The sequence below is a fragment of the Neoarius graeffei genome, chromosome 4 (genome assembly GCF_027579695.1).
Source record: "Neoarius graeffei isolate fNeoGra1 chromosome 4, fNeoGra1.pri, whole genome shotgun sequence".
Lineage (NCBI taxonomy): Eukaryota > Metazoa > Chordata > Actinopteri > Siluriformes > Ariidae > Neoarius > Neoarius graeffei.
The window spans coordinates 50,188,563-50,214,065 of NC_083572.1; the positions used below are offsets into that span (position 1 = coordinate 50,188,563).

The following is a 25,503-nucleotide window of genomic DNA, read 5'->3' on the forward strand; positions in this document are numbered from 1 at the left end:
CAGCTCCACATGTTCCAGTGATGGCTGTAATCACTTCATGCTGTAGTAGTTGACCAGTTACATTGTGAGTTAAATCCTCAGAATTAAGACTCACTGCTGTGTCTCCCATAAAACCACACATCCTTTACCCTAGAGCTCCTGAAGGCTAGCAGTACAAGAAGAGTTTTCTTAAATACCCAACAGTTGGTCAGTTAAGTCTCACCAATTTAAACTAGAAGGTGCAGGGAAGCTAAAATTATTAGCGTTGAGATTTTTATTGTGTTGCTCAATAACCTAAGTGATTGTATATCCCTGCAGGTGCAGTTAAAAACAAGGTGTCCCAAAAGTCACTATATATTGGGAAAATGAACACTCCTAACAAATAACATTCACACAAACATTCTCTACATTTCTTTGCAAACCCATAAATACGGAGTTGTCTCTCCCACTTAGAATGAACTCATTAACTCCTCTGGTGTTGCGCATATAAATGTGTTCCTTTAAATGATCTTTGTGCTGATCTCACTGAATATTTGAAAAGCCACAAACCATGTGTTCCGTTTGTGTGTGCACAGTGTTCTCTGAACACACGAGGTGACAAAGCAGTCAATAGGAAAAAAACAGTCACGCTCAAATGTTTTCCAAATTTTATTATACAGAGAATGTGGAAAATTACTGTGGCTGCTGTCCTCGGCCACGCCCGAAGCCACCTCTCTGGGGGGGAGGGGGGAAAAAAAAAAAAGTTAGAATGATCCTTTCCCCCTAAATCCACAATAATGGACTGTTGCAAGACACTTGTACAGCTCTAAGCAGTGGTGGTACTTACAAACTGGAATTCTGTAGCAGCTCCTGCACCTGCTTCAGCCTTCTTGTCTGCTCCAGCTACAGAATCACAATGAATTAAAACATCATACAATTATCATATCAAAAGTGCTGCTGTGCAGCAACACATTGGGTTTGATTACTGAAACAGTACATTCGCTGGATATGAGGAATCACACGCTTTGACTAGCTACTCTACTACTAGGATATCAGCTCATATACCATGAGGAGAGAAAAAACAAAATGGCGGCTTTATCAAGTATTTAAAACAAATAAATTAAGTCCTCCCCCCAAATGTCCTGTTCCAAACTCTATCCCAGTTAGTGGCAGTAATGCACCTTTAAAGCTAGACTGCCTTTCAGATTTAAGTGTAGGTCATAAAAAGATTTTCCCTGACACCCAATTATTTTTGTTTAGTGGACCAAAAGCTACTGAATTCGAATCACAGACTTCCAATTTTATTAGGGTTTCTATTTTTTGCTTCACCATGACCCAATTCAAGATACTACGTCATGCATCACATGGTGGGCTTTCCCCATTCATGCAAGGCATTGCCGGGTACAAATTCGGAACAGGAGGGGGAACTGGAGGACACAAGTGTGCGAATGAAACATGAAAGACTGACTACAGTAACAAAAAAAATGTTATGAAGGAAGGGAAACGCAGGACCAAACTAAATATCAGCAGTCAGTGAGCACCTCTGTGAGATTAGTTGTTCATTTAGCAACAGAATGATGTAATCCCCTCAAATTAAATAACTTCCCAGCCACATAATGGCCTGATTTAAAGGAACAGTCCACCGTACTTCCATAATGAAATATGCTCTTATCTGAATTGAGACGAGCTGCTCCGTACCTGTCCGAGCTTTGCGCGACCTCCCAGTCAGTCAGACGCGCTGTCACTCCTGTTAGCAATGTAGCTAGGCTCAGTATGGCCGATGGTATTTTTTGGGGCTGTAGTTAGATGCGACCAAACTCTTCCACGTTTTTCCTGTTTACATAGGTTTATATGACCAGTGACATGAAACAAGTTCAGTTACACAAATTGAAACGTGGCGATTTTCTATGCTATGGAAAGTCCGCACTATAATGACAGGCGTACTAACACCTTCTGCGCGCTTCGGCAGCGCATTGATATCTGAGCTCCGCATCAATGCGCTGCAGAAGGTGTTAGTACGCCTGTCATTATAGTGCAGACTTTCCATAGCATAGAAAATCGCCACGTTTCAATTTGTGTAACTGAACTTGTTTCATGTCACTGGTCATATAAACCTATGTAAACAGGAAAAATGCGGAAGAGTTTGGTCGCATCTAACTACAGCCCCAAAAAATACCACTGGCCATACTGAGCCTAGCTACATTGCTAACAGGAGTGACAGCGCGTCTGACTGACTGGGAGGTCGCGCAAAGCTCGGACAGGTACGGAGCAGCTCGTCTCAATTCAGAGAAGAGCATATTTCATTATGGAAGTACGGTGGACTGTTCCTTTAAGATATTACAGACAAACATCACAAACTTTCAGAGGGAACTAAATTTCACCAATTTTATGAAATTGAAAGGCCGTCTAAAAGCTGGTTTGACAACCGCCAAAAAAACCCGAAGAAGAAAACAGTGGAGCATGTTCCTGAACCAACTGAGGATGAAATAAAAACTCAACTTGAAAACAAAACCTAAAAAAATACAAACCCTCGCACCAACAAAATATGGAATAAAAGTACTTGGTCAGAACACCTTTTATTTTTCAAGAATTATCACATTTTTCACATATTGCTACTGTCATTTTGCCAGTTTGTTTACATTCTAAGCAAAAATTCTCATGTTTTGTATGAAATATTTATCGGGGGAGGGGTTCCATTTCCCAAAATCCAGTGGATGGGGGGAGGGGGGAATTATTCCACTCAATCTCGTCATACATGGCTTATAGCCAACTCAGTGCTACGTGCCTCATCAGCTCATAACTCGATTTCATGCAATAACTTAAATATACCAGTATTGTGAGTTCCTGTCTGTGTCATCAGTTAGAATTTCTCCTGGATCAATATGTTGACTCTCAATATACTGTGATAAAATGTGCTATGCACTTACGCTGAGCTGCAGATCGCCTGTAGGCATCTCTGTCTCCCTCTCCACGTGCTAGACGTGCTGGTCTCTCTCCCTCCAGACCTGAAAAGAGAAAAAGGATTGGCCTCAATATTGGATATCGAATCTTCACTCAATATCTAGAAGTATTCATAATTAGGGGTGGGCGGTATGGCCAAAAATGTATATCACGGTATAATTTGAGCCACTGACGGTATACATCACGGTATTGTAGTTTTGTATATAAATTGCAACAGAACAGTTTCTTAGTGGTTACCATAGCAAAAAGTAAAAGCTTTCAATCAGGATGTTTACAGCAATATTGAAATTTTTATAGCGAAATATTTGCGGCTTGGAACTACGTAGCGTTGATCAAGCGTCTTCACCATATCTTTAAAGCCTCGTCTTTCCACCGTCTGAAAGGGTACCATATCTCTGCATAAATGTACTGCAATGGACCTGGTTGTCAATCCACCGCTGGCTCTTTTTCTCATAAGGCGAACCTTTAGTAAATGACTGGGTGATACTGTTGTTTGTGGTGTGTAGATTTTCTCCCGCCCGAGGACTGCCCTTTCTTTTCGGTAACATCACGCTGCAGTCTTTGGCTTTCTTCATATTTGATAGCGTGGTTAGTCTTGAGGTGGTTGAACAGATTACTTGTGTTACCGTGTCTTGCGATCACTGTCGCCCGGCATATCTTGCAGATAACGTTTTCTTGTTTAATATCCGTCATTTTAAATCCAAACCACGTCCAGATTACTGCTGTTGCGCTGACTTTTTTCACGAGCTCTTCCTCTGCTGCCGTCTCTTCGCTACTCGCCGCCATTATTGTTGTTGTTCTTCGAAGCAGCCAGGCGGGCATTCAAACTATGCATTACTGCCAACTAGAGGAGGCAATGAGCTATCGCGGTACACGCTATGAGACAAACACTCTACCGTTGGTCAAAAAATACCGCATACGGTATCATACCGTGCAAACCGCCCACCCCTATTCATAATACCTGACAAAATGATGCTTCCAAGCAATGACTATAAGGCCCTAATTAACCGACCAGGAAGTCTTACCCTTAGGGCGTGGCCTGGCTGTTTCAGGGCGGGTCTGGCGGCGTAGAGTGGCAGGTACAATCTCAGGGGGCAGATGTAGGAAATCCCTCAAGTACTGGATGCCCTCGTTGGTCAAGTACCAGTAGAAGTGGCGCCATGCAAACTGCTCTTTGACGTACCCGCAGGACTTCAGAGACTGCCAAGAAACCAAAAGCAGACCCTTTCACTCACTGTCTTATATTTAACAAAATTAAACATGCCTGGATGTTACAACAGAACCACTTTAAGACACAAGTTAATGAAAAAGAACTTGCTATATATGCAAATTTGAATACGTCCTGCTTTTTGTGAGATCCATTAACTAGCTATTGAACACAGCCAAATTGTGGAACTGGACCAACATCTTATAGAATAAATAAAAAAAAGTAATTAAACAAAAGTCAAGAATATTGCATTTCTGCAATCAGTAAAGTCAAATATTATTGGTTTAGGCCAAGAAAAAAATAATTGTTTCCGGTTACCCGACCGACCGTTAAAAAAAAAATGCCCCGACCCTAGACTTTTGTTAGATGTATATAAAAAAAAAAAAAAAAGTATTTTCGCCGACCAACAATAAAAAAAAAAAAAAAAAAAAAATCTGCATTACGATTTGCATAATATTGTCGATCTGACAAGTGACTAATTCTAAAACGCATATATCGGACAAGAAACACTCATTGATTTCTCACGGCCTCAATCTGACGTCATGACCTCTTTCCGGGAAACTCCGGCTTGTGTTGTACACAACGCTAGGCATCATGGCGGCCAACGAAGTGTTCTCGATTACTGTGATCGGTTGCGACCACACGGAAGATTGTAAGACAATAAGTTCATTTTATAAGTTTTCAACTGTAAAAGAACTCTACGAACATTATCATCCTCCGCTGGACGAGTCATGCAAACAGTATACACACAGCGCCCAGGCTAACGGCGGTATCGATATCACGATGGAAGTCACGTTGGAAAGCCTGCTCAGCAATTTTGGCTTGCGGGCACTGACATTTGAATGTAAACGGAAGCCGGAGTTTCAAAAAATGTTAGCTATCAAAACAAAAATATTAAAAGTACACGAGGACGCAAAAGTAGAGGCAACAAAGGTGACAAATAATGCCACACCTAAAATTTATTAAAAAAAAAAAAAAAAAAAAAAAAAAAACTACCTACCCGGTATTTTGTGAGATTAAAATAAATAAATAAATAAATAGACCTACCTACCCACCCTTTTTTTTTTCCAAGATGTAATAGGAAACAAACAATTATTTTTTCTTGGCCTTACTTTATAATGCTCACATGCCTTAAGATACTAATACAAAGTAATTATATTGACAAGTGTTTTACTGGGAAATACACCACTCATTTTTCATACAAACTACATCCAGGACACTGAGTAACATGTTGGAAAATACAGGGTGTTTCAAAAAAATCTGACATCATTTCACAATCTAACTTGGCCAATTCTTGTTCAATTGACCTTAAATTTTAGCAGCATGTGTGGAAACAAGTCAAAATTTTATGTTTAACGGTTTTTGGTTTTATATTTTTAGGTATAGAAATGCCATTCACTAGAAAAGAAAAGGCGTTTTGTGTGTTAGAGTGCCGTGTCTCAGGCGGCACATGTATTGAAAATTTGTGAAATCATTCATGGAATTCACAAACCTTTGAATTTCTCATTAAAATTTTGAGGAATAAATCTTGTATTGCTCAACATTAAGCCTGTTCAGTTTCATTTTCCTAGACTACGTAGTTTCTGGGATATTTACATCTCAAATAATATAATTTTTTTTTTTTGAAACTCCCTGTATCTTCTCTCGTGAGGAAATGGATGAATTATTTTGATGAACTTGCAGTTTGTTAATGTGTCTATATAATAAAAAGAAAAATCACACATTGGCTTGAAGATCTTGTGTTGAAAAATTGGACGAAAATTTCATATACAAATGCATCCCGGATTTGAGTGACATTTTCCAATATCCTCACTCGTGAGGATATCGATGACATCACTCCCAGTGTTTTCCCACTGACTTGAAGCATACTGTCAAAATGGCACATTGGTTCAAAATTAAAATTCTTTTGATTAACTTGCATCCCCCCCCTTTTTTGTGGATGTGTCCAAATTATGTTCATGTTCCAAAATATCACTCATTCACATGTTCACCACTCAAAGATAAACTTCATATCTTCACACCACCATGTAATATCCTCCCATGTATACATACACACCAGCCAAATACTGACACCAGAAATAAAAGGTACCACAGATCAACGCCACCTGACAGACACACTGACGTTACATCTTTAACAATAAGGACTAACTCATTTATATCCAAAATCTTCATACGCAGCATTTTTGTGTGCATTTGCGCAATTATCCCAGTATTTTAGACAAACATTTACATCAGCACAATGTTCTTAATGTTTAAACTAGGGGTGGGACATTAACGTGTTAAGATTAATTAATTTCAAGCAAATTAATTCATTAAAAATATTAACTAGGGCTGTCGAAGTTAACGCGATAACGCATTAACGCGATCTCAATTTATCGCAATTAAAAAAAAAAAAAAAATAGTGCTGTTAACGCAAATTCTAATTTGGCCCTGTGAGTCACCCGTAGTTCCTGTTGAGGCTTGTCGCGCGCTGCTTCAAGAAGAGTAAGTGTGAGTGATGGAGAAAGGTCTGTTAAACGGGAAGTTTCATTTCAAGTAGTGTGAGATTGAGCATAGACATATAAACAGACGCCGCCTTCTGTGTAGAAGCATACATCATCCTCGCCGCCATATTGGATGTGGCAAAGTGGAGATTCTTCAACCGTCTCTGGTATAGCGTCTAGACAGTAGCCGAGAATAAAGATGCCTCATTCATGTGCTGCGTTTAACTGTACCAACAGGTTTACTGTCCAAATGAGATCACATGGGATTACCTTTCACAGGTGAGACAGGAAAAATACTTTTCATTGTATTTGGTCATTATAACGTAATTTTACGAACAGATTTTCCTGACTTTGTGGCTAATATGAAGTCTCGCGCATAATAGCCGCTCAGTGAAACCTGTCTCCAAACAACGAAGTATTTCCTTCGTAACTACGCTGATAACACTGTTTTTGTCAAACATTGGAGCTTCGTATTCATTCTGAAGGTTTATTGTTATTAATATTGAATAAAAAGTAACTGGGATATATCATTGTTAATTATCATTCAAAATTTTAGGTAAATTATTTTAATTTGCATCTTAAACGGATTTTATAAGGGAAATACGGATTTTGGAGGTTGGTTATACAGGTTTGATTGACCAAAGGTTGACATGTATGTTTATAACCATCACATTAAAAGTTGTGTGTTGTTTTGATGCCTGTTTGTTTCCCAAATATATACCGTACGTGTGTCTTAATGGGTGAATAAAAGGCATCGAGTTAAATATTATTGTAGAAAGGGGCTTTATGAAGTTCAGTCCATTTACTTGCATTGGTTTACAGGGAAGATTTGCCACATCCAATATGGCGGACACTCTGACGTATCCCAGCAACGGGGCCACCAGCTCAATGCGGCGTCTATGTATGTCTATGGTGATTGAGTTGGTTTTGGTATGCACTTATACTTTTGCAAAGTGAGATTTCAGTATGCTGTAGCACTGTGATATGACATTAAATGTCTTTATTGAAGTCCAACTGCAATTTATTTTTGTTTGCACAGTACTGTGAAGTCCTATAGGCTGTGACTGAATACAACTCCAGCACAACTGAAGTTTTATTTCATTTTTATTTTCTTTTGTCACACATGTCTGAACTGAGACACAGTAGTATGTGACTACATGTTTTCTATTTGAGACTACAGCTCCCTAATCCATCACAAAATCCAATTTTGTGTTTTGTATGTTCAGTACTGCCTAGTATGTGAGTGAATAAACTCCCTTACCATTTTCTCTTGTCCCAGCAGTTTTTAACAAGTACTTTTAGCATAAAATGTGTTCACCATTTTAATTGTAACATTTCGCTTTAAAAGCCTTATTCATTTACATAGATTTTTAAAAAATGCAATTAACTATATGAAATTCTGAGATTAATCGCAATTAATTTTTTTTAATCGTTTGACAGCCCTAATATTAACGCATTTTATCGCAGTTTGCATGCCAAACAACCTGGAACCGTTGTCAGTGCACCGTGTTATGGTGCGACAAATATACTGACGCACACAGTTCCAGTTACAGCAATGGAGCTTGAAAGCGCGCCGGGTCTGCTGGACGGTAAATTTATATTCAAAAAAACGACCCGATGGAACTGTTGATAAAACCACTGTTTATTGCAAACTGTGCAGAAAGGAGTTTGCTTATCACAGAAGCTCGTCAACTTTACGGTACCATTTAAATGCCAAGCATGTCACCACGATTACTGAAACAGCTGCAGCTCGAGGTAGCAGTTCTGGTCAGCAGTGTAAACTCGAAGAAATGCCTGGATTCCAGAAGAAAATGAGCAGGGCAACGTCGGAAAATTTAACGAACACACTGGCCAAGTGGATTGCCCTGGACTGCAGACCGCTATCGGTGGTAGAAGACAAGGGTCTACGAGATGTATTGCAGATTGCGGCGTGTGATCCAGAAGGTAACAACTAAAATGGTTAGTAAAATGGCACTGAAACTTTAGTCTCTTCAATTTTGGACAGGGACCTTACCTTTGTTTACTACTGCAAAATGAAATGCAATTTATTGTTTACAGCCATTAAATGAGCTTGAATCTAAAAATCATGTCCGTGTATTATTTAGCTACATAAAATAAATGTTGCTTTTGGGGCAAATACGGTAGTGCGATTAATTGAGATTAATTAATTACAAAGCCTGTAATTAATTACCGTATTGGCTCGAATATAAGACGGTGTTTTTGTTGTAAAAAATAGCTCTTAAAAAGGGGGGGTCGTCTTAAATTCGCGGACTAGACAAAATGCCGCCAAAAGTGAAAGTGAGGACAGTGAGAGTGAGCAAAGTGAGGCTGAGGATCTCTGTGCTGAGTAGCTGTAATTTAGCAAATTACCCTTTCCATTGTTTCAGTTGTTTATTATTGTAAACCTTAATGTATTGTTTAATGCATTGTTTAAAGCATTTGCACTGTTCTGCAAATTTATTCCATATACCCGTAGGCTATGGGAAGTTAATGCATTGACATTCTGAAGTTTATGAACTTTCAATCTAACCCTGACAAATTTGTTGAATTAACGCAATTTAAATGTTTTAATTTGGCTTGTCTAGTAGCCTGCAGTTTAGCCTCTTTTTTTACTTCTATGAAAAGTGTTCACGGAAATGAGACTGAAATGACCTCTATTTAAATGTGAAAAACAAAAGCCTCTAATTTTAAACAGAATTTTGAAATAAATACGCTTTATATGAATGAACATTTGGTCTTCAAAAAACTTTTTCCCCAAAGATGAACTTGGAAAAGGGGGGGTCGTCTTATATTCGGGCCAATACGGTAGATTTTTTTAAAATCTAGCCCCACCCCTAGTTTAAACACCAACTTATTTACATTTTTGAGCCAACAACAGACACAGCGAGCCTCTGATAAGGATTATGACAATCGGCACAAAAACCAAAATGATGTGCATGCTCAAAAGAAACCATGTGGAGAGTTCCACAAGAGGAGCTGCATTCCTAGAACTGAACAGGAAGTTTATGACCATACGATAAGTGCTCACTGACTTTCGAGCAGAATTGTAGCACACTTGTCTGTACAGAGAAAGGAGACGACAGAGCTGCACCTTGACGGGGTTACAGTGCAAACGCTCACCTGCATGGCCTTCATTACATGAAGGTTGGGCACATTTTTGTCAGCGAGCTCCGGGTGTTTGGCCAGATGCACATCCTTCTTAGCCACCATCACGCCCTCTTTGAAGAGGAGCTCATAGATGGCAATGCGATTCTTCTTGGGCATCAACATCTACAGAAACACAAATTACAAGGATGGTTTGACTTTAGGCAGGAGAAAAATCAGACAGGACACAAAACTTCATACTTTTAGGTTTATACTTTTAAAAGTCAAGTATTTCAGGTCTCATTAGTGCAGGTAGACTAGAAAACTGAGTAAGCAAACTAATGTAGTTGATGCTTCTGTAACAAGAACAGCTTCTAAACTGTACAGTTTTCAACTATAAATCTTCATACTGGTTTTCACTTCTGTAACTTCCTCCAGTAGCACATTACTGAGGAACCCATTTTAAACATTAGCTCTCTGATTACTACCACAAACTTTCACCATTCCGTTTGTACAGTGATATCAATGTTTAAGATAAATATCAGTAAATCCACAAACTATTCAGTGTCATATTGAGCTGCTAGTGCTAAACCTATGATTTCTAGCTTCCAACTTAGCATACGCTAACCGATACATATCCTCCATCAAAATAAAGTAAAACAAAGTTTAATTTCCGAAAGGCTCATAAAAACATGCACAAGAGACATAATTTTCATGAATTTAATCTAAAAACAGTCAATACATAAAAAGATTGTGTTGATTTTTAATGGATTTTCTGGCTTTAGACTGGGCCTACCTTTGCGCTTGTTGAAAGACCGGAGCCGGAAAGGACCGCGTTACGTCACATCCGGCAGTTCTTTCAACAGCGCACTGCGGAAGTATGAGCAATATAAACACCGACATCTAGCGGCCTGGAGGTTCATATGGACGCCACCATAGACATCCTAATACATAGACGGAGCATCCAATGTAAATTCTAAAAGCGCTGACGAGACGCGGGGCCGCCATCTTGGAGTGGTGATCCACTGCACTCAGTGTAATACTAAATACATTAGATATAAACAGCTTAACGTTTTTCTATCGGCTACAACCACCAATCTGTTGCAAATAAAATGCGGTTTTAACAATCTAAATCCACTGTAATGATTCAAATGTGTGTATGTTTTCTTTAAATAGATTGTTAAGAGGCGGCACGGTGGTGTAGTGGTTAGCGCTGTCGCCTCACAGCAAGAAGGTCCTGGGTTTGAGCCCCGGGGCCGGCGAGGGCCCTTCTGTGCGGAGTTTGCATGTTCTCCCCGTGTCCGCGTGGGTTTCCTCCGGGTGCTCCGGTTTCCCCCACAGTCCAAAGACATGCAGGTTAGGTTAACTGGTGACTCTAAATTGAGCGTAGGTGTGAATGTGAGTGTGAATGGTTGTCTGTGTCTATGTGTCAGCCCTGTGATGACCTGGCGACTTGTCCAGGGTGTACCCCGCCTTTCGCCCGTAGTCAGCTGGGATAGGCTCCAGCTTGCCTGCGACCCTGTAGAAGGATAAAGCGGCTAGAGATAATGAGATGAGATGAGATGAGAGAGATTGTTAAGAACATATCAAAGGGGAAATTAATCTAGTCAGTGAATTTATAAGAGCCTTTTACATCCTTCAACACAATCTGACCCCCCTTCAGCAAAGCTGATGGATTCAGGTTGAGTGGGGCACTTTGTTTGGTATGTAGGACAATGTGTGATGACCATATATTGACCACAAACATTTTTTGTCTTGTTTTAAAGCATATCAAAACATTTATTTATAACAAATTAATGTCAAACATAAAAAATATAACAATGTAGTAAATAAATAAACTAGTAAGTAAATAAAAAAGGTAGTATATGAATAAACATTTAATAACAATATATATAATATTAGCAGGGGCGGCACGGTGGTGTAGTGGTTAGCGCTGTCGCCTCACAGCAAGAAGGTCCTGGGTTCGAGCCCCGGGGCCGGCGAGGGCCTTTCTGTGTGGAGTTTGCATGTTCTCCCCGTGTCCGCGTGGGTTTCCTCCGGGTGCTCCGGTTTCCCCCACAGTCCAAAGACATGCAGGTTAGGTTAACTGGTGACTCTAAATTGAGCGTAGGTGTGAATGTGAGTGGGAATGGTTGTCTGTGTCTATGTGTCAGCCCTGTGATGACCTGGCGACTTGTCCAGGGTGTACCCCGCCTTTCGCCTGTAGTCAGCTGGGATAGGCTCCAGCTTGCCTGCGACCCTGTAGAAGGATAAAGCAGCTAGAGATAATGAGATGAGATAATATTAGCATACAACATTAAAACATCACTCGTGAAACCACTACCTGATGATGATTTAAGTCTCTTAGCTCCTTCTCAGCTCTGGTAATATACTATTTAAAAAAAACAACAAATAGTACGGTAATGTTAAATCTTACTTGTGAAAAGTAATCCCCCTGCTTCTGTTTGAAACGGTTCGCTCGTTTGAGCAGGAGTACGCTGAGCACCAGCCTGGCAGCTTGTCTCTTGTCGTCTTCTTCTTCAGTCGTGCAGTAATAGACGGTACTTTTTTTTTATTATTATTATTATTTCCCAAAACATTCAAAATACAAACAAATAGAGCACCATATATATACAGATCCAAAACATCAAAATAGTAAAACACACACATAGCAATAAAGGAAAAATATGAACAAGAAAGGGGTAACTTAACTATCTTTACATATGTTAATCGAGTAAATCAAAGTCATCCAAAAAAGATATAAAATAACCAACATCCTTATTTTCAACTAACTTTAAAGATTTGGCAAAAAGCTTGAGGTCATTCTTCCAGTGTGTAACATAAGGTTTTAAATAAAACGACATTTGTGAATAAAATGTTTACCTAAAAGTAGTAAATTATTAATACCATATTCAATTTTGTTATTATTTAAAAACACTCCAAATTTAATTTCTTTAATGGATAAAGGGGCAAACTGAATCCCCCTAGACTAATAGACGGTACCTTGATATCTCGCGCTTTCTCACCACTCCAAGATGGCGACCGTATTTCTCGCGTCAGAACAGCCAACTCTCCGGCGTCTATGTATTAGGATGTCTATGGACGCCACAACTGGTTCTCAGAATCACGTTTTTGGACAAGTTTGTTGATACACAGTGGCGTGCACAGACATTTTGAGGGGCAAGTGCACTGGGGGGAAAAAAGGGCCCTTTTTTGCGCATGTGGAACACCTTATTATAAAAGTCTGAGATTTAACCCTCCTCTTGTGTTCGGGTCGCCACTGACCCGTTTTAAGGTGTAAAACAACCACTTAATGTTAATTTATTACATCAAGGCTTTTTGACTTTGCCAGGAATCTCTAGTTGAACAAAATAGAAAAAGAAATTTTTGTTTTCCTAAATCTGAAAATGGTCTAGCAAAAAATATAATACTTATGTGCAGTTGTTTCTGTATGCGACGGGCTACTTCACGACAAAATAATTACAGCTTGGGCTTAGAGGGCAAACAATACATTTTCACTCGATTCATGTGTTACCTGGCTGGTGGGGCAGGGGAAGAGCTGACTGACTGCCCGATGTGTTGTCTGCGCTACGACAAGGCCGTGGCTTCCAGGACGCTATGCTGCTGCAACCTCACATTGAATGCACTGCACGCTTGTTCACGTGACAGAGCAAGAGAGACAGAGGTCCGGTGTGTGTGCGGAGGGGGCACACATCGGGACATTATTTTCACACACTTTTAATGCCGCGGCTTTTCTAAAAGATCATGTCGATATTGGCCTCGGTAAACTGTAAAAAAAAAATTCAAAAGGGCACTTTTTTGGACAGAGGGCAGAGGGGCAGGTGCTTGAGCACCATCTCGTGTCTATCTGTGCACGCCACTGTTGACACACACAAGGAATTTGGTTACGGCAGTTGGTGTCTCTCTAGAGATACAGAGAAGAATAAAAACGTTATGTTGTTATTTGGGGCGGCACGGTGGTGTAGTGGTTAGCGCTGTCGCCTCACAGCAAGAAGGTCCTGGGTTCGAGCCCCGGGGCCGGCGAGGGCCTTTCTGTGTGGAGTTTGCATGTTCTCCCCGTGTCCGCGTGGGTTTCCTCCGGGTGCTCCGGTTTCCCCCACAGTCCAAAGACATGCAGGTTAGGTTAACTGGTGACTCTAAATTGACCGTAGGTGTGAATGTGAGTGTGAATGGTTGTCTGTGTCTATGTGTCAGCCCTGTGATGACCTGGCGACTTGTCCAGGGTGTACCCCGCCTTTCGCCCGTAGTCAGCTGGGATAGGCTCCAGCTTGCCTGCGACCCTGTAGAAGGATAAAGCGGCTAGAGATAATGAGATGAGATGAGATGTTGTTATTTGTAGTCCTGTGATGTTTACTGTAGCACCATGGTCCTGAAGAAAGATATATCTCATCTCATTATCTCTAGCCGCTTTATCCTGTTCTACAGGGTCGCGGGCAAGCTGGAGCCTATCCCAGCTGACTACGGGCGAAAGGCGGGGTACACCCTGGACAAGTCGGTAGGTCATCACAGGGCTGACACATAGACACAGACAACCATTCACACTCACATTCACACCTATGGTCAATTTAGAGTCACCAGTTAACCTAACCTGCATGTCTTTGGACTGCGGGGGAAACTGGAGCACCCGGAGGAAACCCACGCAGACACGGGGAGAACATGCAAACTCCACACAGAAAGGCCCTTACCGGCCACGGGGCTCAAACCTGGACCTTCTTGCTGTGAGGCAACAGTGCTAACCACTACACCACTGTGCCGCCCCCATGATCTATCTTAAAATATTTAATAATTGGGGCGGCACGGTGGCGTAGTGGTTAGCGTTGTTGCCTCACAGCAAGAAGGTCCGAGTTTGAGCCCCGTGGCCGGTAAGGGCCTTTCTGTGTGGAGTTTGCATGTTCTCCCCATGTCCGCGTGGGTTTCCTCCGGGTGCTCCGGTTTCCCCCACAGTCCAAAGACATGCAGGTTAGGTTAACTGGTGACTCTAAATTGACCGTAGGTGTGAATGTGAGTGTGAATGGTTGTCTGTGTCTATGTGTCAGCCCTGTGATGACCTGGCGACTTGTCCAGGGTGTACCCCGCCTTTCGCCCGTAGTCAGCTGGGATAGGCTCCAGCTTGCCTGCGACCCTGTAGAACAGGATAAAGCGGCGAGAGATAATGAGATGAGATGAGATACTCTCTTCATATCAGCATTCTGAAAGACCAGTGCTAGCTTATCCACAACTCTGTGCTGTTAGCGTGGTAGTCCCATTACCTTCCAGCCAGTGTAGCAGTAGCATTAGTTTAGGCCAACACTAGCTTACCTATGACTCGGTGCTGTTAGCGCGGCAGTCCAGTTACCTTCCAGCCGACGTAGTGTTAGCAAAGGCCAATGCTAGCGCAGTCAAGCCAAATATTATTATTATTTTCCCTGTGTAACTTACTTAATTACTTTTAAAATCAACATCAACAACTACACACAATGGCACGACCTGGCAGCCAAAATTCTCTCAAAATCTTCCGCTTTTAATGAATGAATTTATTTATTTTCGAACATGTATAAAAATGTATGTAACTATTTGTACATACAAAAGAAAGAAAATGAAAAAAGTGACAAAAAAAGAATAAATAAAATAACATAAAGATGAATGAAGCAAACCTCAAGCAAACCTAGGATAAGCGATATGATAACAATGTTGCATGCTATCACTAAACTCACTAGAAGGGAATGGAATACATGTTTTATTCTATGGAAAAAGTGGCCCATATGTACAATATTTTTTAACTGTGTACTGTACCAACGGTATATGGCTGAAATGACAATAAAAAAAAGCCTTGACCTTAAAATGTTACAAAACATTCCTTCACTGAACACTTTTTTTCAATTTTTGTTGTTTTCCATCTCTCTATGCAATTCGAGTCTATAAAAATTCATAACTGAATTGATCATACACTGCCTGGCCAAAAAAAGTCACTATTTGGATTTAAATAAACAAATACTTAAGAGCCTTTGATTCAGTAATTATTGCAGTGATTAATGGATTTCAACTGGCAACAGTTCTTTTAACCCTAACTGATGCAGTGAGTAGCTTTTCATTTCTTAAACAACCATGTCAGAAGATGTATCATGTGGTTGTGGAAAAGATCTTACTGTGTTTCAGAAGGGTCACAATATTGGCTTGCATCAAGCAAAGAAAACAACTAAGGTGGTTGCTGAAATTACTGGAATTGGGTTAAGAACTGTCCAATGCATTATTAAAACCTGGAAGAATAGTGGTGAACCATCAACTTTATGGAAAAAATGTGGTCAGAAAAAAACCTTGACTGACCATGATCACTTAAGTGCTTGCTAAAATGTCAAATCAGCAGTAGAACTCACGGTTATGTTTAATAGTGAAAGTAAAAGCATTTCTACATGCACAATGTGACCAGAACTCACAGGATTGGGACTAAACAGCTGTGTGGCCATAAGAAAACCACTAGTTAGTGAGGCAAATCAGAAGAAAAGGCTTCGGTTTGCTAGAGAGCTTAAAGATTAGACTCTGGAGCAATGGATAAAGGTCATGTGGTCTGAGTCCAGATTTATCCTGTTCGAGGGTGATGGGTGTGTCAGGGTAAGAAGGGAAGCTCATGAAGTGATGCAGCTGTCATGCATAGCGGCCATTGTACAAGCCTCTGGAGGCAGTGTTATGATCTGGGGTTGTTTCAGTTGGTCAGGTCGAGGCTCAGCAATGTTATGGAGCAATAAAATGAAGTCAGCTGATGATCTGAATGTACTGAATGACCAGGTGATCACATCAATGAATTTTTTCTTCCCTGATGGTATGGCCATAAAATTTGGGCTCAGATTGTGAAAGAGTGGTTCAGGAAGCATGAGGACTCATTTTCACACCTGAATTGGCCACCACAGAGTCCCGACCTTAACACCATTGAAAGTCTTTGGGATGTGCTGGAGAAGACTTTACAATGTGATTTGACTCTCCCATCATCAAGACAAGAGCTCACCAAAAAAGTAATGCAAATCTGAATGGAAATACATGTTGTGACATTGCTTAAGGTTATTGAAACAATGGCATGGCAAATGCATGCCATAATCAAAGCTAAAGGCAGTCCATCGAAATATTAAAGTGTGTGCTCTTTTTTGTTCGTTTGTTTGTTTGTTTGCTTTTTCTTTCTGATCAGGCAGTGTATATCATTAATGCTCATTTATTCTCTGAGTATCAGTGTGTCAGTAATTGACATTATGTCAGTGAACATGAATGTGTACTGCTTCTGAAGAAAGCTATACTACAGTGGTGTTAAATTCTCAAATCTAATTGTTCACAAGGTGTTGATTAATATTTACAACCCCGATTCCAAAAAAGTTGGGACAAAGTACAAAGTGTAAATAAAAACGGAATGCAGTAATTTACAAATCTCAAAAACTGATATTGTATTCACAATAGAACACAGACAACATATCAAATGTCGAAAGTGAGACATTTTGAAATTTCATGCCAAATATTGGCTCATTTGAAATTTCATGACAGCAACACATCTCAAAAAAGTTGGGACAGGGGCAATAAGAGGCTGGAAAAGTTAAAGGTACAAAAAAGGAACAGCTGGAGGACCAAATTGCAACTCATTAGGTCAATTGGCAATAGGTCATTAACATGACTGGGTATAAAAAGAGCATCTTGGAGTGGCAGCGGCTCTCAGAAGTAAAGATGGGAAGAGGATCACCAATCCCCCTAATTCTGCACCGACAAATAGTGGAGCAATATCAGAAAGGAGTTCGACAGTGTAAAATTGCAAAGAGTTTGAACATATCATCATCTACACTGCATAATATCATCAAAAGATTCAGAGAATCTGGAAGAATCTCTGTGCGTAAGGGTCAAGGCCGGAAAACCATACCGGGTGCCCGTGATCTTCAGGCCCTTAGACGGCACTGCATCACATACAGGCATGCTTCTGTATTGGAAATCACAAAATGGGCTCAGGAATAATTCCAGAGAACATTATCTGTGAACACAATTCACTGTGCCATCCGCCATTGCCAGCTAAAACTCTATAGTACAAAGAAGAAGCCGTATCTAAACATGATCCAGAAGCGCAGACGTCTTATCTGGGCCAAGGCTCATTTAAAATGGACTGTGGCAAAGTGGAAAACTGTTCTGTGGTCAGACGAATCAAAATTTGAAGTTTTTTATGGAAATTAGGGATGCCGTGTCATTCGGACTAAAGAGGAGAAGGACGACCCAAGTTGTTATCAGTGCTCAGTTCAGAAGCCTGCATCTCTGATGTTATGGGGTTGCATTAGTGTGTGTGGCATGGGCAGCTTACACATCTGGAAAGACACCATCAATGCTGAAAGGTATATCCAGGTTCTAGAGCAACATATGCTCCCATCCAGATGACGTCTCTTTCAGGGAAGACCTTGCATTTTCCAACATGACAATGCCAAACCACATACTGCATCAATTACAGCATCATGGCTGTGTAGAAGAAGGGTCCGGGTACTGAACTGGCCAGATCTTTCACCCATAGAAAATATTTGGCGCATCATAAAACGGAAGATACGACAAAAAAGACCTAAGACAGTTGAGCAACTAGAATCGTACATTAGACAAGAATGGGATAACATTCCTATCCCTAAACTTGAGCAACTTGTCTCCTCAGTCCCCAGACGTTTACAGACTGTTGTAAAGAGAAAAGGGGATGTCTCACAGTGGTAAACATGGCCTTGTCCCAACTTTTTTGAGATGTGTTGTTGTCATGAAATTTAAAATCACCTAATTTTTCTCTTTAAATGATACATTTTCTCAGTTTAAACATTTGATATGTCATCTATGTTCTATTCTGAATAAAATATGGAATTTTGAAACTTCCACATCATTGCATTCCGTTTTTATTTACAATTTGTACTTTGCCCCAAGGGCGGCACGGTGGTGTAGTGGTTAACGCTGTTGCCTCACAGCAAGAAGGTCCTGGGTTCGAGCCCCGGGGCCGGCGAGGGCCTTTCTGTGTGGAGTTTGAATGTTCTCCCCGTGTCCGCGTGGGTTTCCTCCAGGTCCTCCAGGTGCTCCGTTTTCCCCCACAGTCCAAAGACATGCAGGTTAGGTTAACTGGTGACTCTAAATTGACCGTAGGTGTGAATGGTTGTCTGTGTCTATGTGTCAGCCCTGTGATGACCTGGCGACTTGTCCAGGGTGTACCCCGCCTTTTGCCCGTAGTCAGCTGGGATAGGCTCCAGCTTGCCTGCGACCCTGTAGAACAGGATAAAGCGGCTAGAGATAATGAGATGAGACTTTGTCCCAACTTTTTTGGAATCGGGGTTATAGTCACAGCGTCTCTGACAATCATGCTGGCTGCAAGCCAAAGCACAGTTTTATATTAAGTCAAGTTAAGTTTATTTGGATAGCGCTTTTAACAATAAACATTGTCGCAAAGCAGCTTTACAGAATTTGAACGACTTAAAATATGAGCTAATTTTATCTCCAATCTATCCCCAACGAGCACGCCTGTGGCGACGGTGGCAAGGAAAAACTCCCTCAGACGACACGAGGAAGAAACCTCGAGAGGAACCAGACTCAAAAGGGAACCCATCCCCATCTGGGCAACAACAGACAACATGACTATAACATTAACAGTCCTAACAAAGTCAGCTTCGTTGATGCTATAAACCCCCCACCAACGGAAACCCGAGTGCAAAATCGTTCATGACAACCGCAGTCCCAAAGTCAGCAAGTCAACTGCAGTCCCAAAGTCAGCAAGTCAACTGCAGTCCCCAGCCACAAAAACACCACTGCAAGAGTCCAGAGCTTTCTCCAGGCATGACCCCCAACTGTCCACATGGGGCCGCCCTCCACAGGAGCGATGTGATGAGACTCCAACCAGACACAGGGCACCAGGATGGACCAGGCAGGTCCGAGGAGCAGAAGAGGCCAGCATCTCGATCCCAGGACCAACTTGTAACTCAGAGGGACAGATTGGGGGGGGGGGGGAAGAGAGAGAAAACACAGGTTGTTAGGTATGCCCAATGTCACCTGAATAAGTAGGAACAGTATACATATTGCACTGAGTACAAGCAGGGACTCCGGCAAAACTAACTATGACAGCATAACTAAAAGGGGAGAGCCAGAAGGTAACACAGGTATGAGGGAGCCCTGGGACATAAAGCAGCCAGCCACTACACCGTCAACAAACTCGAGTGAGCAAGCGAGTGGGGACTGACAGCATCCATACATCCCATTTTACCAAAACACTCTATGTCTGAAGACCCTCCAGATTTACACCTTTACCTCATAAACACCATTAACAAAAGGCTTGACAAAACAGATAGATTTTCAGCCTAGACTTAAACACTGAGACTGTGTCTGATTCCCGAACACTACTTGGAAGGCTGTTCCATAACTGTGGGGCTTTGTAAGAGAAGGCTCTGCCCCCTGATGTAGCCTTCACTATACGAGGTACCAGCAGATAGCCTGCACCTTTTGATCTAAGTAGGCGTGGTGGGTCATAGAGGACCAGAAGTTCACTCAGGTACTGTGGCATGAGACCATTCAGTGCTTTAAAGGTCAATAGTAGTACTTTATAATCAATACGAAATTTGATTGGGAGCCAATGCAGTGTGGATAAGACAGGGGTGATGTGGTCATATTTTCTAGTTCTAGTAAGGACTCTTGCTGCTGCATTTTGAACTAACTAGAGCTTGTTTATGCACTTATTGGAACATCCAGACAGTAAGGCATTACAATAATCCAACCTGGAGGTAACGAAAGCATGAACTAGTTTTTCCGCATCATGTAGTGACATTAAATTTCTTATCTTAGCAATATTTCTGAGATGAAAGAAAGCTATCCGGGTAACGTTATCAGTGTGAGTTTCAAATGAAAGACTGGGGTCAATAATCACTCCGAGGTCTTTTACTGCTGCACGCGAAGAAACAGAAAGGCCATCCAGAGTTACTATGTAATCAGAAAACTTACTTCTAGCTGCATGTGGTCCTAATACAAGTACTTCAGTCTTGTCAGAGTTAAGCAGAAGGAAGTTAAGAAGTTATTAATGTACTCTTTCTAATATGTAATTTTTTCAGTTGTATCAGGTCCAGCATGGTAGGTGCTCTACATAATCTAAGACTAATAATAAATAATTAACAAAGAAAAACATACAATACACTCACTGAATACTTTATTAACACCTGTACACCAATACCATCCATAACCGCTTATCCTGTGCAAGGTCACAGGCCAGCTGGTGCCTATCCCAGCTAACTATGGGCGAGAGGTGGAGTATACCCTGGACAAGTTGCCAGGTCATCGCAGGGCTGACACATAGAGACAAACAACCATTCACAGTCAATTTAGAGCCACCAATTAGCCTAACCTGTATGTCTTTGGACTGTGGGGGAAACCAGAGCACCCAGAGGAAACCCACACAGACACGGGGGTAACATGCAAACTCCACACAGAAAAGCCCCCATCTGCCACTGGGCTCAAACCCAGAACCTTCTTGCTGTGAGGCAACAATGCTAACCACTACACCACCGTGCCGCCCTGTATACCAGTACATAAATGCAATTATCTAATCAACCAATCATGTGGCAGCAGGTAATGCATAAAATCATGCAGATACAGCCCATGTGGGTGCAATCGGTTAATTATTTAAATTAAGTGATCAATCTTATTAAATCAGTCTCATTAAATTTGAAGGTTAATAATTAAAATGAATCAATCCCATTGAATCGTTTTACTTTGACTCATTTGAATTGAATCATACCATAGAATCACTCATTTGAAGTGAATCATTCAGTGAATCATTTAGTGAATCGTTCAATGAATCATTTAGTGAATCATACCAATGAATCATTTAGTGAATCATTTAGTGAATCACACCATTAATCCTGGTGCTTAATAATAAATTACCAAACAGCTAGATTATGGTATATTTCCAAATTATTACAATCACTTACCACATTACATAACTTTTATATGCACCCTTTTGAATTCGAGGGAGATTGGGGACTTCATATATTGTTCACACAAATAAACACAGTTTGTTTAATAAATGAATTTATTATAACAAAGATAAAAATAATAAATCAATATATACAAGCAGTGAGGTGTGTATATACATGTGTGGTGTGTGTGTGTGACCTAGCTTGTTGCTAGCTAAAACAAAGGAATGTTATCCAAGTAGAACAAAGGATGAGCTCTGTTGCTAATGTGTGCTTGTGTGTGTGTGGGAAGGACTTGACCATGTGTTTAGCCTCGTGTAGCTAACTACGTGGTGGAGGCCTAGATTAGCCTTGTGTTGCTAGTGTGTGTTTGTGAAAGGCCCTATGGCCTAGCTAAAGTGTGTTTGTTAGGCCTGGTCAGGCCTACTGAGCACGTGTTGCTAAAGACAAAGGGAAGCTGTCTAAAGTGTATCAGGCCTGGTCAGGCCTGTTGAGCACGTGTTTTCTCAGTAACAAAAAGATTCCACACTCATAACATTACCAAACTCACTGAAACCTTGATAAGGTCAAAATGTATGATAAGGAAATTTAAAGTGTTAGTCAGAATAAGAGAGAGAGAAGGAGCATGCACAACCTATCTATTAAACAATTGAGAGAACATAGAACCAAAATAAATCAACACGCTGCGTGTCTAACAGTGTAACAGATAAACCTGGGTTTAAATTCACACCATTTCAAATAAAAGCAAATTCCTAAGACTATCCTAATTATGCCCAAATGCCAAAATCTTACTTAATCCTGCCTTTAGCAAGATATGAAGAACTATTCGCCGGTGTAGTTTCGGGCCTCGCCGTGGGAGCACGTGAGCCGCTCGTGATGGAGGCGTAGAAAACTTTCGGGTCCAGCGGAGCACTTGGGTGGTTCCTGCGGAAAGCAGAGGATTCTTGGTCCGAACCTCAGCGTTCGTGAGGAAAAATCTCTGATCAGAATAAGATGCACAGCGCTTTTGAGTTAAAAAGGATTCAATCGCTTCTTAACTTTTAACTGCCTGGGCTGCAGTCGTGACGTCACTTCTAATACGGATAAACCGGTTGTAACTCAGGTTGAGTTTAAAGATCGCGCGACTCTAGAGTTTACCTTTGCCAAGGGTAAGAAAGAAAATCGCACTGAGTGATGGATCTTGCAAGAAAGAAGACGTCTTTTTGGGTGGAGAGCATCTCTTTGGTCTAGCTCCCTTGAAAACCGGACGCAAGAGACAAAGATGGAAGCGTTGTCCCATTGTTTTATGTGCGCATGGCGGACTGACGTAGATGATCCCGCCCACGCGTGACGTAGGTCACGTGGATGTTGCCTGGGAATTGTAGTTCTGACACAAGATGGCGGCATGATACCTACAGCCCAGAAGCTTCATATAATGTTCATACCGACCATCAGAATGTGGGTGAAAATGTGATCTCAGTGATTTTTACCATAGCATGATTGTTGGTGCAAGACATGCTGGTTTGAGTATTTCTATGACTGCTGATTCTTTGGGATTTTTGTGCACAGTAATCTCTAGAGTGGGCGGCACGGTGGTGTAGTGGTTAGCGCTGTCGCCTCACAGCAAGAAGGTCCTGGGTTCGAGCCCCGGGGCCGGCGAGGGCCTTTCTGTGTGGAGTTTGCATGTTCTCCCCGTGTCCGCGTGGGTTTCCTCCGGGTGCTCCGGTTTCCCCCACAGTCCAAAGACATGCAGGTTAGGTTAACTGGTGACTCTAAATTGACCGTAGGTATGAATGTGAGTGTGAATGGTTGTCTGTGTCTATGTGTCAGCCCTGTGATGACCTGGCGACTTGTCCAGGGTGTACCCCGCCTTTCGCCCGTAGTCAGCTGGGATAGGCTCCAGCTTGCCTGCGACCCTGTAGAAGGATAAAGCGGCTAGAGATAATGAGATGAGATGAGATAATCTCTAGAGTTTACTCAGAATGGTGCAATAAAGAAAACACATCCAGTGAGTAGTGGTTCTGCAGATGGAAACACCTCGTTGATGAGAAAGGTCATCAGAGAATGGCCAGACTGGTATGAGCTGATAGAAAGGCCACAGTAACTCAGGCCCTGTCCACACGGCAACGGATTCAGGTGACTCCGATACAATTGCTTATCGTTTAGGCCTGGTGTCCACACGGCACTGGCGTTTTGGGTGCCCAAAACGCAATCTTTTTGAGAACGGGTTCCAGAGTGGAAAGATCTGGCAACGTTGCCGTTGTGAAGTCGTCTGGATGAGTAGAACAGATTTGTTTACGATGACGTCACAACCACATGACTGTGAGTGCTTCACGCCTGGTAGAAGTGTAACGAATATCACCAGGAAAAAGCCTTACAGAGCACTAGTGAGAGTGAAACACGAGCTTGGATATTATTATTATTATTATTATTATGTTCAGTGTTCATTCACAGTAGTAATGCAAGAAGCAGAATAGTGACAGTAATAGTGAAGCAAAAACATGCAATTGTACAAACACTGCAGCTCTACAGCAAAATATTCATTTATGAAATGGTCTGATTCTTAACACCAGTAGTGCCAATGATCTTCTCATTGCGATGCGAGTTGTCAACAAATCCTATAACTTGGTTCATGAAACGCGCTTACAAAATATTTTCACTGTGAATATTTATTGTGTAATGGTGCAATCCCGCCAGCAAAAATAGGGGAAAAAAGGAGCGATCTCACCTCTTCAGATGTTGATTTAAGTCCGACAATACATTCCTCAAAAAGGGCGTAGAGGAGCAAATTAATCCAATTTATTCCGGACCATTAAAGACGCCGCCTTCCGCGTAGAATTATACGTCATCCTCGCCGCCATTTTGGATAGGTCAAAGCGGAGAATAAAGATTAGCTGCGTTTAACTGTACCAACAGGTTTTCTGTCCAAACGAGATCACATGGGATTACCTTTCACAGGTGAGACTGGAAAAATACTTTTCATTGTATTTGGTCATTATAATGTAATTTTACAAACAGATTTTCCTGACTTTGTGGCTAATATGAAGTCTCGCGCATAATAGTTTATGCGCACATGCGTCCTTACTTCTTCTATTGTTCTGGTGTCTCTGAAGGGACCGTCTTACAGCGCCCCTAGAGGTGTGGCATGTGTATTGCATCGTTTTCAGCAAGCGTTGCGTTGCCATATGGACCTGATATTTTACTGATAGTTGCCCATTTGGACGCGATATATTTTTAAATAACATCTCGTTGCCGTTGTCGTGTGGATGTAGCCTCAGATAATCATTCTGTATAATTGTGGTCAGCAGGAAAGCATCTTAGAATGCATGACACATCAAACCTTGAGGTGGATGGCCAACATCAGTAGAAGACCACACCGGGTTCCACTTCTGTCAGCCAAAAACAGAAAGCTGAGGCTACAGTGGGCACAGGCTCACCAAAATTGGACAGTTGAAGTCTGGAAAAATGTAGCCTGTTCAGATGAATCTTTTTTTCTGCTGAGGCACACAGATGGTAGGGTCAGAATTTGGGTCATATCAGCATGAATCCATGGACCCAACTTGCCTTGTTGCAACGGTCCAGGCTGGTGGGGGTAGTATAATGGTGTGGGGAATGATTTTTTTGAAACATTTTGTGGCCATTAATACCAGTCATTGCTTGAATGCCACAGCCTATTCATGACCACAGTTTACCATCTTCTAATGGCTAATTCCAGCATGATAACATACCATTTCACAAAGCACTGTTGTCTCAAACTGGTTTCATGAACTTGACAATGAGTTCCATGTACTTCAGTGGCCTTCCCAGTCACCAGATCTGAATCCAATAGAACACCTTTGGGATGTCATCATCATCATCCAGTTGTGCTATTTGCAAGGAAATTTGAGACTCTCTCTCTAGCCATCTCAGTTATTCATTG

The 25,503-nt window shown here is 41.5% G+C and overlaps 1 protein-coding gene across 1 annotated transcript; it reads right to left on the bottom strand.

The window, feature by feature from the left end:
• Positions 1–614: 614 nt before the first annotated feature.
• rps10 (ribosomal protein S10) lies at positions 615–10,564 on the bottom strand. Its single transcript, XM_060919318.1, has 6 exons — positions 10,490–10,564; positions 9,730–9,879; positions 3,945–4,119; positions 2,886–2,963; positions 806–861; positions 615–693 (listed from the first exon to the last, which is right to left on the bottom strand). Exons 2-6 carry the CDS (start codon positions 9,877–9,879, stop codon positions 652–654), a joined length of 501 nt encoding a protein of 166 aa, XP_060775301.1. The 5' UTR covers positions 10,490–10,564; the 3' UTR covers positions 615–651.
• Positions 10,565–25,503: the final 14,939 nt, after the last annotated feature.